This window comes from Lampris incognitus, chromosome 17 (assembly GCF_029633865.1).
Source record: "Lampris incognitus isolate fLamInc1 chromosome 17, fLamInc1.hap2, whole genome shotgun sequence".
NCBI lineage: Eukaryota > Metazoa > Chordata > Actinopteri > Lampriformes > Lampridae > Lampris > Lampris incognitus.
In genome coordinates this window covers 14,473,829-14,487,907 of record NC_079227.1, presented here as the reverse complement: position 1 = coordinate 14,487,907, position 14,079 = coordinate 14,473,829, and the positions used below count along the sequence as shown (strand labels likewise).

Below are 14,079 nucleotides of genomic sequence, written 5' to 3'. Positions count from 1 at the left end.
TTTGGACAGGAGACCTCCCAGAAAAACTGAGTTGCGGTTGCAAGTGGTGTTGGTGGGCCAGTAGGGGGCAGTCTTCCATCTGGTCCTAATAAAAAAAAAGTTTAAAAAATCCCAATGCCCCAGTGGGGACACTGTGCTGTAACAGATGCTGTCCCTTCGGATGAGACGTTAAACCGAGGTCCTGGCTCACTGTGGTCATTAAAGAACACATGGCACTTATCGTAAGGCATAGGGGTTCCCTGGTGTGCTGGCAAAATTCCAACCTGGCTCTCTTCATTTGGCCACCTAATCGTCGTCCGCCCCCATGTAATTTGCTCAGTGATTCCTCCCTCTCTACCTCAAGCTGATGTGTGGTGAGCGTTCTGGTGCAAAATGGCTGCTGTGCATCACCAATCACCCAGGTGGGCACTACACATGGGTGGTGGTTGAAGTGAGTTACCCCCTTCAGTGTGAAGTGCTTTGGGTGTCTAGATAAAGCCCGATATAAATGGAATCCATCATCATCTCCATCATCCATTGATATCAGTGGATGGTGGAAGAACTACAAAGCTGATTGGCTGAGATGTTCATTTTCTAATCTGCTGCTAGAAACTCTTGTGCAATGCATACTGGTCATGTAGGCAAAGTAGAACAGCTCTCTTTGGCAGCTGACCATGTATTTCTCTGTTATAGTTTTAAAAGACTTGATAGGCCACCAGCACTTACTGGAAGTGCAGATCATTAGTGCCAAAATTTCCCTTTACGTAGCTCCATTTGGTGAATAGCTAAGTGAGTAAAACATGACATGATTGCTACACCTATATGAAAAGCTTTCTTGAGATGAGATAAACTTAGAAAAGGAAGAAGATGAGTATGACTATGAATATGAGGGAAGATGGATAGAGAATTGAGGTGGCTTGGAGGAGAGGGGGTAGACAGCTGCTGGAAAAAACAACAAGAGTGACCACATATCCACTAAAATGAACGAAGAGAGGGCATGGAGAGAATTCGGAGATGGAAGGAGGGAGGAGGAGAAGAGGCAGCAGCCGCTAAACGGACAGCTACCTCCGTCCCATATTAACACAGCGTGAGACCACAGTTGTAAACATCAAAACAAAATCCAAGCCTGAAGAATGAGAGTAGCGAGACACAGAGACAGAGAGAGAATGGGGGAAGGAGGAAGACAGGCTGCTAAAAGGTGCATGGTGATACCCAGATCAACCCACTGACATGTCATTCACTCAGGTCATCTCAGTCAGTCTAAGCCTGAACTTGTTTTAAGGGGTCCCAGTGGACAGTCAGCATCAGGAATCAGGAACAATTATTTGTCATATTAATTCCATGCACCTGCGCACATGAAATTAAGCAAAATATAATTTCCCCCAGGTCACAGCAGTGCAACACAAAGACAAAAACACATCCAAACTACAAGAACACATATCCAAACTACAAAAAAACTACAAAAACACATATATCCAACATAGCAAAAAACAACAACAACAAAAATCACTGTCCAAGAGAGCGAACGCCAGGATGACTGTCGGAACTGCCGGTCTGTATGGGCTAGCAGTTAGCTCTCCCTGCCAGACACCTTCGACACAGCTCCACATGATGACACCAAAAACACAGTCAACGCTAGGCAAGGCCACCGCCAGACCACCCTCTGTGTTTTCAGAATTGCTGTCTGCGTGGGCTAGCAGTTAGCTTAGCCTGCCTCGCTTCCGTGTCCTGTCAGACCGCCCTCTGTGTTTCCTCCTCGGGCACAGCTCCAGGCAGGGTCGCGGTCTCTGGGCCCACAGGACACAGCATACCAAGGTTTCCCAGCCATCAAACGAAAACATAAACTTAGAAGCAGACATGGACAAAGACATTGCATGGACGGTCATGGGTGAAGCCACCGCAAATGTAAGTTCGTGCCACCATCCTCCACACCGGTAGTGGGTGAGGCCACTGCAGACATGAATTCGCACAGGCATCTCTCCTCACCGGAAGCTGAACATAAATGATCCTCACATTTAAACAGAAGACTCAATGGCAGCTACATGGACAATGATGGCGTTATATCTACATATACTTTTCCTGGATCGCCACCTTGCCATGGTGGAGAAGCGTGCATGTACCAATGATCTCAAGAGCTATGCCATCAGGAGCTTGGCTCATGGTAGGATCATCCTACCATGAGCCAAGTGATTAGACAGTGGTTAGCGGTGCTTTAGGGCACAGCTAATGGGGATCCTGATAAATATACAAATAAACAAATCCAAGGCAGATAGGTCAAGGGGGAGGTTCCAGAAGAAGCACGATCCAACACACACCTCAATGGTGGAAATGGGGGAAGACAATGTCAGTGAAGGTGGATGAAGGCTCCAACAGAGGGTGGTCGCCAATCACGTTGGTTCTCCATGCCATTGGACTCTGGACACCCCCTACCAAGAACCATGTGGTGGCTGCAGGCACATCAGCCACTCCATGTAAAAAGCTGTCAAGCACAGGTGTCCTCCCATTATGTGGCTCCAGGATTGGCCTCTATACCCACCTGAGGACCCAGAGGGACCCAGAGGGAGGACGGTCAAACTCGACCCCGAGTGACCACTGCTGATGATGTATCCAAATGGAAGGAGACCGTGAAGTACAATAAGTTGGGGGAAAAGAAACAGAACAGAATGATAGAGCGATGTATAAAAGAGAAAAGAGCAATGAGGATGAAACAAATAAGAGGAAGAGAGATGAGTGGAAATTAAAAAAGGATAGAAAGAGGAGCTGTGGGGTTCCCAAATGAATCAAGCATACTTTATTAAGGATTTGTAGTTGTAACTAATTACTTTATTGATGACTATTGCCTGATCAATATACATGATAAATCAGTAATAAGATGTTAAGACACAGGAATGAGAAGACTTTTTGGGTTGCCAGGCTGGGAGCCGACATTTTATCAATACAAGCAAGTCTTCATAGACAAGCTCTGCAAGGACTGATGATGCACAGCGAGCGGCATTCAAATAACACGACTTGAAACTGTTGTACAATGTTGCACAAGGCAGTGACTGCAGTAATAATGTTTAAGGTGAAGTTTAGGGTTAGGTTTAGATAGTGGTCTGGCTATCTTGGTCTAATCATGTAGTTTCTGTGAGAATGTGCATGGAGACCAAGGTAATTTATAACAGTATGAATGAGTTATTATAACAATGATGGAAGTAATTCGTAACCACTTATAAATCCTTGGTAAGTATGTCTTATTGTAAAGTGCTGGTGGCACGGTAGTGCAGTGGTTAGCACTGTCGCCTCACAGCAAGAAGGTCCTGGGTTTGAACCCCGGAGTTGTGCAACCTTGAGGTCATCCCAGGTCGTCCTCTGTGTGGAGTTTGCATGTTCTCCCCGTGTCTGCGGTGGGTTTTCTCCAGGTGCTCTGGTTTCCCCCACCATCAAAAAGACATGCATGTTAGGGTCAGTACTCCTGTCTGTGCCCCTGACCGAGGCATGGCAAGACCAACTGGAGTTTGTCCCCGGGTGCTGCACTGCCCACTGCCCCTAGCAACACAGCTAGGATGGGTTAAATGCAGAGAAGAATTGCCCCACGGGGATCATTAAAGTATATCAAATGGGGAGAGTGAAATAACCCTTACACACCTCAGACGTACTCTATCTTAAATGTATTTATCAGTGAAAATGGACGAAAGGCAGAAGTGGAGGAGGGAGGAGAAGTGAGTCTTGCTTACAAGTACTCTGGCTCCCTCAGCCCCCTGGGACCACAGCTGGAAGGGTTTCAACCATGGAGGCTGAGAGGGGTGAGAGATGAAGTGAGAAGGAACGGGGTTTGGATAGGTTGGCAACAAAACATGCATCACTGGAACGAGACAGAGAGAGAGGAAGAGAGAAAGAGAGCGAGAGAGAGAGGGTTGGAAAAGGTGAAGGGATATAAAAAAGTGAAGTAGGTAGAGGGGCAATGAGAGCAAAGTGCATTGAAGAGGTTTAAAGTGGCAGGTGTGTGAGAGTGAGAGAGAGAGAGCAAGGGGGGGTCAGAGGGATATGGGGATAAAAGGCGGTAGTAAAAGAGATGGAGAGGACAGAAATGGCAAGACACACAAAAGACAGAAGTTCAGTTTTCACCGAGCTGTGTTGAGGAAGGAGCAGGTGTGGAGGAGGCTGACATGAGGCAGAGAGAAACGGGGAGAGAGAGAGAGAGAGAGAGAGAGAGAGGGGGCAGGTGTGGAGGTGATACAGACAGGAGTAAAGGAAAGGTAAATTGGAGAGAGAACTTTTTTGTTTTTGTTTTTTTGGATTGTCCCCCTTTTTTCTCCCCATTTGCACCTGGCCAATTACCCCACTCTTCCAAGCCTTCCCGGTTGCTGCCCCACCTCCTCTGCCGATCCGGGGAGGGCTGCAGACTACCACATGCCTCCTCCCATACATGTGGAGTCGCCAGCTGCCTCTTTTCACCTGACAGTGAGGAGTTTCACCAGGGGGGCGTAGTGCTTGGGAGGATCATGCAGGTTTTACAGGTTTTAGTATAGATTGAGAAACAGCAGAGCCGTCGTGGGTCAGATCAGAACGAGGTTAGATGGCCTCCAGGAGGACAAATGAGAAAAATGCAGTGATGAAACACCAAAATAAGGTGGGAACAAGGACACATGCAAACTGTTGCGTGACTTTGTTGTGTACAGATAGATACAGGATTATTGTGTACAGTTTGTAATTGGAAGGTAGGGATAAAATAATTGCTTTTGACCTTAAATCCTGTGAGCCTGAACCCACTCTCGGTGCTGACGGTGTGCGTTTAAACCCGGCAGCCGTTATGTCATCCTCTCCTCTCATATCTGCAGTAAAGGTAACGCGGAGCTGACCAATCAGAAGTGTTGTAGCTGGAGGAAAACTTCTGGATGTTGCTATCATGGTACAGTGACCCTCATAAGACTCTTAAGGATGACCTTTTCTAGTGCGGTCTCGCCTTCTCTCTTTTCCTCTTTTCAACCCCCCTCATGAAACAATCTCTTTATTGCTCAGTGTGCATTCACACGTTTCACAACACACGAATCGGTGAGTCAAACTTCTTTGTGCGTTAAAATGCAACGCAAAGCAACGCACTTCACATGAATTGAAAGTGATAAAAAGAGGTCATGGTAAACAAGGATCGCCGAAGCGGGTGCACATGATATGTAAAGCACCACCCCATCGGGTTCCTTAGCTTTGTGATGTATGAAACCCCGCCTGTCTGAGTCCGTTTTGTTGAGACTGCTTTTTACACCGAAGTATCAAAGCAGATATGCTCAGCCATGGCGTTGACTGCTTATTTTGCCCCTGATGTCTTGTAACATTACAATGTTAATGTAATGTTACAATGTTAAAACCTTGTTAAAATCGCTTGTTAAAAACTGATTGTTGGGGGCGTTCGGGTAGCGTAGTGGTCTATTCCGTTACCTACCAACACAGGGATCGCTGGTTCCAATCCCCGTGTTACGTCCCTACAGACACAATTGGCCGTGTCTGCGGGTGGGAAGCCGGGTGTGGGTATGTGTCCTGGTCGCTGCACTAGCGCCTCCTCTGGTCGGTCAGGGTGCCTGTTTGAGGGGGAGGGGGAACTAGGGGGAATAGTGTGATCTTCTCACACGCTACATCCCCCTGGTGAAACTCCTCACTGTCAGGTGAAAAGAAGCAGCTGGCGACTCCACATGTATCGGAGGAGACATGTGGTAGTCTGCAGCCCTCCCCAGACCAGCAGAGGGGGTGGAGCAGCAACTGGGATGGCTCTGAAGAGTGGGGTAATTGGCCAGATACAATTGGGGAGAAAAAGGGAGGGAAAAAAATCCCCCGTCCAAAAAAAACAAGGTTAAAAACTTGATTTTCGCCGGAGGGGGTCTTTAAAAGAAATTAATGCATGAAATCTAAAACTCTACAGACTACTCTACAGTCCACCTGAACCAGCTGCTGCAGAAAGCGGAGGCGATCGCAGGCCGGATGCTGCCATTCACTGTCTTCTACAGAAACCAGCAGAAAGAGTACTTCTACCAAGCCAGGTAGGAAACTGTGTGTGTGTGTGTGTGTGTGTGTGTGTGTGTGTGTGTGTGTGTGTGTGTGTGTGTGTGTGTGTGTGTGTGTGTGTGTGTGTGTGTGTGTGTGTGTGTGTGTGTGTGTGTGTGTGTGTGTGTGTGTGTGTGTGTCTTATTGCACTGCTGCAGAAACAGTGTTGCAGGCCCTGCAGTGTTGTTACTGTAACATGACACTGTTTATTGATGGAGTCACTCTCACTGTGAGACAGCAGAGAGCCGGGAGAGTTTTCCGGAGACGGGCTGGGTTATTTATTTCCTCAGTGAAATCTCTCTATCTATTTGATATTTGAAATCTCTGTTTGAGAGAACCGCAGTGAAAGCACAAGGGAAGACTATGAAAGAGCCTGAGCCATGGATAAGGCTAATAATGCCTGTAAGAGGTTGTTTTAACTTGTAAGTTATGATTAACTTTGTTTGCTAGAATAACGATTTAAACTTTTCATATACAGCAAAAAGTGTCAATCTCAACAAGTCATTTAATCTAAATATATATATATTCAGTGGGGAAAATATATCTACTTCTGTACATGTTACTAATCTACTATACTATATAATACTAATTGCTGGCGGCACAGATGGCGCAGTGGTTAGCGCTGTCGCCTCACAGCAAGAAGGTCCTGGGTTCGAACCCTGGGGTTGTCCAACCTTGGGAGTCATCCCACGTCGTCCTCTGTGTGGAGTTTGCATGTTCTCCCAGTGTTTCTCCGGGTGCTCTGGTTTCCCCCACCATCAAAAAGACATGCATGTTAGGGTCAGTACTCCTGTCTGTGCCCCTGACCGAGGCATGGCAAGACCAACTGGAGTTGGTCCCTGGGTGCTGCACGGCGGCTACCCACTGCCCCTAGCTGCGCAGCTAGGATGGGTTAAATGCAGAGCGTAATTTCCCCACGGGGATCAATAAAGTATCTCAAAATCAAAATCATACGTAGCCATTGTCATAACCATTGATACTAACAATGTGTGTAGTTAGTATCTTTACTGTGTGTGAGACAGGTCTTCTCAGGTCTGCTGCCGTGGGAACAGTATTCTACCCATCCATTATTTAAATGTATGCATGAGGTTTCACCTGCAGCGGCTTTTAACAGCTTGAATGGGGCTTTTAAGGGCACGGCTATTTCCTCCGGACTGCATCATCACACATCAAATTATCATTAAGTGGGCAGCGAAGCCTGTTTTATCCATTTATTTCTCTATTTGAACATCCCGTCCCACAAATGTCAAATCAAAATGGCATCACTTAAGAAGATTAGGCACATTAAGTCGGTACTTCTTCCTCATGGCGCTGGACAGTCTTAGAGCACAAAGAAACCCTTCATGCTATTTCTTCTGATTTAACACGTTTCTATTCACGGTACTCCTGCTTATTATGTCGTTTGACAGCTTCAGTAATTGTCCGTGAGTCTGCTGTAAGTGTCTGTCTTTCTGCCTGTTGTCATCGCCCGGTGTTCCGCTGAAAGGCCCGACAGCTGCACCCCAACTGGCCCAAGTGCTTAACTTAAAACCAAAAAATTGTCATTTCATTTCATTTTGTTACAGACAGTATTTATTGCATCTACAAATGGCATTACAATAATGTAAAAAAAAAATTAGTTGTTAATCATTTCAAGATTTTAGAAATAAAATTTGCCCGTGCTTAGCCATGTAGGGTGTGGTGACGTCATGTCCGACATAGTAGGAACTAGTAACGCAGACGTCTTGATGGATGCTCAGTAATCCAGGTAAGGAAATCCCAGAAAGTTGAATCAGTTCATCTGGACACAACTTTTATTGACAGAAATGTTTCATCAGTGACTTCTTCAGTCTCAAACTGCAGGTGTCCCCACCCTTATAAACAATACAGCGGCATAACGACCCAAACCAACGGTCGGTTTCATATGCAAATTGCCATGACCATTAACTAGAGTTACCGTGGCCATGTGTACTATTCACAGAGGATTGGGGAATAGTTGCAATCACAGCATTGTAGAATGGTGACAGATGTACTCTTAGCCCCCCACCCCCCACCCCTCCCAACCAGCCCCGGTTCAGGGATGGTCGTTCCCTCTTCACATAGATGGCCTCTTTTATCTGTCTATCTAGCTATCTGTTTGTGTGTTAGCGTGCCTGTCCTCCTGTCTTCTCTGCATGTCTGCATTCTCCTTGTTCTAATATCTGCCTGTCTCACTCTCTGTCTGACTGTTAGTAAGACCGCCTGCATGTTTTGTCCTGCCAGCTGACATGTCTGTCTGCATGTCTGCATGTATTAACTGTGGCCTATGTTGTGAACAGCCCCTCTTATCGTTCCAGAGATGCTCAGTGCAACCGTATGCTGCCGTCGGTCAAGGACAACAGCGGCAGCCACGGTTCGCCCATTAGCGGCAAGCTGGAGGGGATCTTCTTCAGCTGCAACACAGAGTTCAACACAGGGAAGCCCCCACAAGACTCCCCATATGGACCTTATCGCTTCCAGGTACGAGTCAGTTTTTGAATTATTTGAGGATAATTCATGTGGACGACATTAACGTTCCCGGTGGTAGTCGGGAATTTGACTTTGCCTGCTCGGCCAGTCATTACACACAGTACATTCCAGTCCAGGTTGGGGGGGGGGGCGGTTTTAACCCAGGGACATGCATGTGTGAACATCACTCGTACCAGTAGTCTGTAAACAGCTACAGATACTACACAGCTAACCATTTGACTCTGAAATGCTCAGTGACTTGTGGTGATAAGACCCTCCTAATGGAGAAGCCGTAGTGAGAGTCAGTAATAGTTAGAAACATTAGGATTCTGACATATTCTCTGCACCATTACACTTTATCACCTTTATTTCACCTGTATAAGCCAGCCCCTGTGTATCTATCTGAAGATCGTTGTGTTGTAGTGTTGTTGTTCTATGTTAAGTACACCAAGAGAGCCATGAAACCAGAGTCAAATTCCATGTTTGTGCAAACCTACATGGCCAATAAACATGCTTCTGATTCTGATTCAGATTAACTTGATAGTATTTCAGAGTACAGATGCAAACTAACTTCGGACAGAATTCTTACAATGGAGGGCGTCTGGGTAGCATAGCAGTCTATTCTGTTCCCTACCAACACAGTGATCGGTGGTTCGAATCCCTGTGTTACCTCTGGCTTGGCTAGGCGTCCCTACAGACACAAGTGGCCGTGTCTGCGGGTGGGAAGCCGGATGTGGGTATGTGTCCTGGTCGCCATACTAGCGCCTCCTCTGGTCGACCGGGGCGCCTGTCTAGGGGGGAGGGGGAACTGGGGGGAATAGCGTGATCCTCCCACGCGCTACGTCCTCCTGGCGAAACTCCTCACTGTCAGGCGAAACTCCTCACTGTCAGGTGAAAAGAAGCGGATGGCGACTCCACATGTATCAGAGGAGGCATGTGGTAGTCTGCAGCCCTCCCCGGATCAGCAGAGGGGGGTGGAGGAGTGACCGGGATGGCTCGGAGAGTGGGGTAATTGGCCGGATATAATTGGGGAGAAAAGGGGGGGAATCTCAAAAAAAAAAACTCTCATGAAACATATGACATTATGTTTTTAATGTGTAAAGTTTGTCCAAATTCTGGCTCAGACTGTAATATCTGTACCAGGAGTAGATGTAGTAGTAATATCAGAAGTATTAAGAAGTAGTCACCGTAGTACAATCTGTGTGACTACCTGCAGTCAGTTGAGACTGAAGAGGTCGCTTAGATGAGTGATGAAACCTTTCTCTCAATAAACGTTGTGTCCAGATGAACGGATTCATCTTTAGTATAATATAGTATATTATGATATAATAACAGTGCTGTACTAGTAGTAGTAGCAGTATGCTAGTTGTATTAGCAGTGGTATTGCATTATTACAGTGTGTAATGTTCTGACCATGACTTCTTTAAGGTCCAAGCAGACGTCCTCTTCAACCAAAACACCAACTTATACTTCGGTGATTTTTACTGCATGTACACGGCCTACCACTATGTAATCCTGGTCCTGGCTACTGAGGGGTCCAAAGGAGACTCGTTCTGCAAAGGGAGGCTACCGGCCTTCGATCGATCTGACAACCGCTTCCTCACCTGTGTGGAAGCGGAAGACGGGTCGCTGTCTTTCCATCACGCGCAGGACGTCATCTTGGAGGTTATCGTCACAGAACCGGTGGACCTGTCGCTGGGGACGGTGGCGGAGATCAGCGGGCACCAGCTAATGAGCCTGTCCACCGTCAACGCCAAGAAAGATCCCAGCTGCAAGATCTGCAACATCAGCGTCGGACGCTAGTCGCATTGCCACCAGCTAGCGTCTCCCCGGCCGACGGTGGACGGCTAACTGACGATGGCTAATGAGCGAGCCTTTGAATATAAGCTGGCTGTGTGCTGACTAGATGCTGAAGTACAGGCTGACTTTGTAGCTGCATTATTGGCCCTGGGCAAGAGGCCAATTGGCAAACCTGTTAACATTAGCATAACCCCCCCACCCCCACCTTCCCTCCCATCATCCCAGCTACTTTTTCACTGCAGCACTAATTATAATGCAAAGGATTATGACTTGTATAATTAGCTCTTTCTGATGCCAAAAGTAGCACGGTAGCCTCTTTACTCCTTTTGACTAAAGGTGCAGCTCTCTAAAAACGTTAGCTGTAGCTCCAGGTGGAGAGTTGTTCCCAACCCCGATATCATTTGATGAACAATAGCACTGGAAACTGACTTTACTGATAAACCGCTCGTGGAAGATGTTTGGGAGGCGGGTATATCAGTTTCCAGTCCTTATTGATGATATTTAAAGTGTTTAAATGAGACTGTGGGATCTTTCAGGGCCCAACCAAGAAACACATTTTATTGACACTGGGCGTTTAAATCCAAGTTTAAATTTTATGGATTTGCATCCTACATTTAGACTCTTCAGTGGCTTTCAACCAAACTACATCCCTGACGCACACAGAAACATGCACAAAATTGAAAATAGATCTAAAATCACTGCATGTGTAATTCTGCACTATTTTTCGAGGGTTTGAGGGATTCGGGGGGGTTGGGAGAATTGGTTGCGGGGGTGGTGACTGTTAGGTTTTGAGAAAGTGTTGTGGTTGAAGGATCATTTGTGTTCATCTACAATGTGTGTGTTTTTAACATGCGGGGGCTTCAATGCCGCTCTCTCTGAGAGATCACAATATGGCAGGACTTAGCGTCTTAAATCTTTCATGGCTCGTCAGTTCTTGTTAGGATCCACTACATTTCTAGATAAACTAGAGATGCACTGCGGCAACGAGTCAGGACGACATTACTCTCCACCTATCTTCATAACGGTGACTCTGTGTTTTTTATTTTAATCCTTTCAAACCGAGAATGATGTTTGAAGAGAAAGTGTATGACTTTCATTTTGATTTTTAAGCGTTTTAGGGTACATTGTGTGGCAGAACAAAAGACTCCCGCACAGTCTGTCCTCTATATACTGGCAGTCGGAGATATTTGATAACTGATAACGATGTTTCGGTACCGAGGGTGGTGTGCAGGAGTCTTTTGCTCTACCCTTGTTGACCCATGATCTCCTTCCAACATCTGCAGATGTGCAGAGGATCTGCTCTGAGGCTGCACTTTCTGAAATCCCTTGGCTGTGAGGAATCGGTACAAGCGAGATTCGAGGTACAACCTACAAAGCCAAGACTACTTTAACATCCCACATGTCAAAAACACTCATATTGTCTTTTGCAAAAGACAAAAAAAATGCTCCTCTAAACACCTTTATTTAACAAATTGTGGTTTTTTTTTTTACCGACTGTTGAGCTGACGTTAACCCCCCCACCCCCAAAAAACGTTTGCTAATAGAAAGCAGGTGTTAACAGCTTCTTCTTCTAGGCAAAAATAATTTGCATTTATTTTATCATGTGATGATGCAGTATGACTAAGTGCACACTACAGTTTTGTGATGACTTGATGGAAAACCTATATGTGGGGATCGCATATCTAGAAGTTGGTATACACCATTTGGGTGAAAAATCCCAAACTAAACTTTGTTTCTCGATATCTTTTTTAAAAAGTACTGCAATTTGAGGGCGTCCGGGTGGCGTGGTGGTGTATTCCATTGCCCACCAACACGGGGATCACCGGTTCGAATCCCTGTGGCGCCTCCTCTGGTCAGTCGGGGTGCCTGTTCGGGGGAAAGGGGAACTGGGGGGAATAGCGTGATCCTCCCACGTGCTACGTCCCCCTGGCGAAACTCCTCAGTCAGGTGAAACGAAGCGGCTGGTGACTCCACGGGTATCAGAGGAAGCATGTGGTAGTCTGCAGCCCTCCCTGGATCAGCAGAGGGGGTGGAGCAGCGACCGGGACGGCTTGGGAGAGTGGGGTGATTGGCCAAGTACAATTGGAGAGAAAAAAAAAAGGGGGGGGCACTGCAATTTCCTCTAACGTTATGCAATTAACCCTTTTTAAGTTAAGATGTCACTGTTTCCAAATGGTGTAAATATATATATCTCATATTGTAGCAAAACTTCACAAGTTACAGCGGATAGACAACTCGTATTCACTCAGTAGACTGCCATAACACACACTGAACACTGTTGGTAACCAAGCTGTAATTGGTCCATATGAGTTTCAGCAGCTGAATTTTAATCATTTTTCAATAATTACAGTTTCCAGGACATAAAAAAGCATGCCTCTGTTTCAAGAGCTGTCTGACAATGAGGCCTACATGACCACTCGGTCCCTCTGGAGCTTTAGCAGTTTTGTGATCAAAAGTTTGTTTTGCAAAATCAACAGCCGGCAGCTTAAAGAGAATGGGTGGGCGGGGGCTCGGGGCCTGCCCGTACTCATGGACATTTCGCTGGGGCTCACGGCGTTTGATGGAAACGCACACGAGCAGTGGCGGGGATCAGATCTGCACTATTTCAACTGCCACGAGGCACACTCCCGCTCCCCAGTCCTCCCAAACGAGCACAGAAAACCCTGCGAGTTTTGGCAGCTTCTCGAGACTTGTGTTGCTCACAGAAGTAGCAAAAACACAGTGACCCAGAGGGGTTGGTTCGTTTCTGAATAATAACCATGTGAGCATGGTTGGATGTTGTTGCAGCATGCTTTTGGTATTCTAGCGATGTCGGAGCATTGGCTTCACCACTCTGTTTGTCTGCAGTGTTCCATGTTATTTATTCTCACACATGCTTAAACGTTACGTTGTGTTGCTTTAACATAATAAACATGACAAAAAAAACGTGTAGATAGCAAAAATATTTATTTCCACCTCGTGTGGTTAGAAAATGGTGGAGCAAGCCAGTATTGCACATGGGTTTTTCTTTCTGATCAGAGCAGGAGAAACCACGCGTCTGTTTGACACCGCGTGTGTTTTCCTACAGTCGCACATGAACGAAAACATCAACACAAACAGTCATGCAGTGAAGATGCACATTTGACAGCTTAGGGTGGATAACCATTACAGGAGTTTAATGGGATCTCATATTGGTACCTCAAATGCCAATTTACACTTGTGGTCATTAGGCGATAGTTTCTTCTCAGCACATCGATACACAACTTGTTTCATCAGAGGGTTCGGAAAACGGTCCTCTAGAAGTGACGTGGAAGAACAAGGCTCCATATTCTGCCAGCAGAGACAGACAAACTCGATATCGCACGTCCGGGTGGTGTGGTGATCTATTCCGTTTCCTGCCAACACGGGGATCCCGGTTCAAATCCCCTTGTTGCCTCCGGCTTGGTCGGGCGTCCCTACAGACACTAGGCCGTGTCTGTGGGTGGGAAGCCGGATGTGGGTATGTGTCCCAGTCGCTGCACTAGCGCCTCCTCTGGTCAGTCGGGGTGCCTGTTCGGGCTGGGGGGAATAGCGTGATCCTCCCACGTGCTACGTTCCCCTGGTGAAACTCCTCACTGTCAGGTGAAAAGAAGCGGCTGGCGACTCCACATGTATGGGAGGAGGCATGTGGTAGTCTGCAGCCCTCCCCAGATCAGCAGAGGAGGTGGAGCAGCGACCGGGACGGCTCGGAAGAGTGGGGTAACCGAGAACCCCCGAATATATGCGGCCCTATCGTTGGGATTGTAATCAGTCATTTGTTAGAACAAATACTTTTTCCTTAAACAGAGCCCAGATTCTCCC

General features: G+C 46.8%; 1 protein-coding gene across 1 annotated transcript in view; it reads left to right on the top strand.

Moving 5' to 3' along the window:
- Positions 1-10,263, top strand: part of LOC130127943 (phytanoyl-CoA hydroxylase-interacting protein-like) — a 47,480-nt gene extending 37,217 nt beyond the window's left edge. The window contains exons 4-6 of the mRNA XM_056297657.1: positions 5,873-5,990; positions 8,310-8,472; positions 9,889-10,263. Coding sequence (XP_056153632.1) covers positions 5,873-5,990; positions 8,310-8,472; positions 9,889-10,263 — 656 coding nt within the window. The remainder of the gene's footprint in view (positions 1-5,872; positions 5,991-8,309; positions 8,473-9,888) is intronic.
- Positions 10,264-14,079: the final 3,816 nt, after the last annotated feature.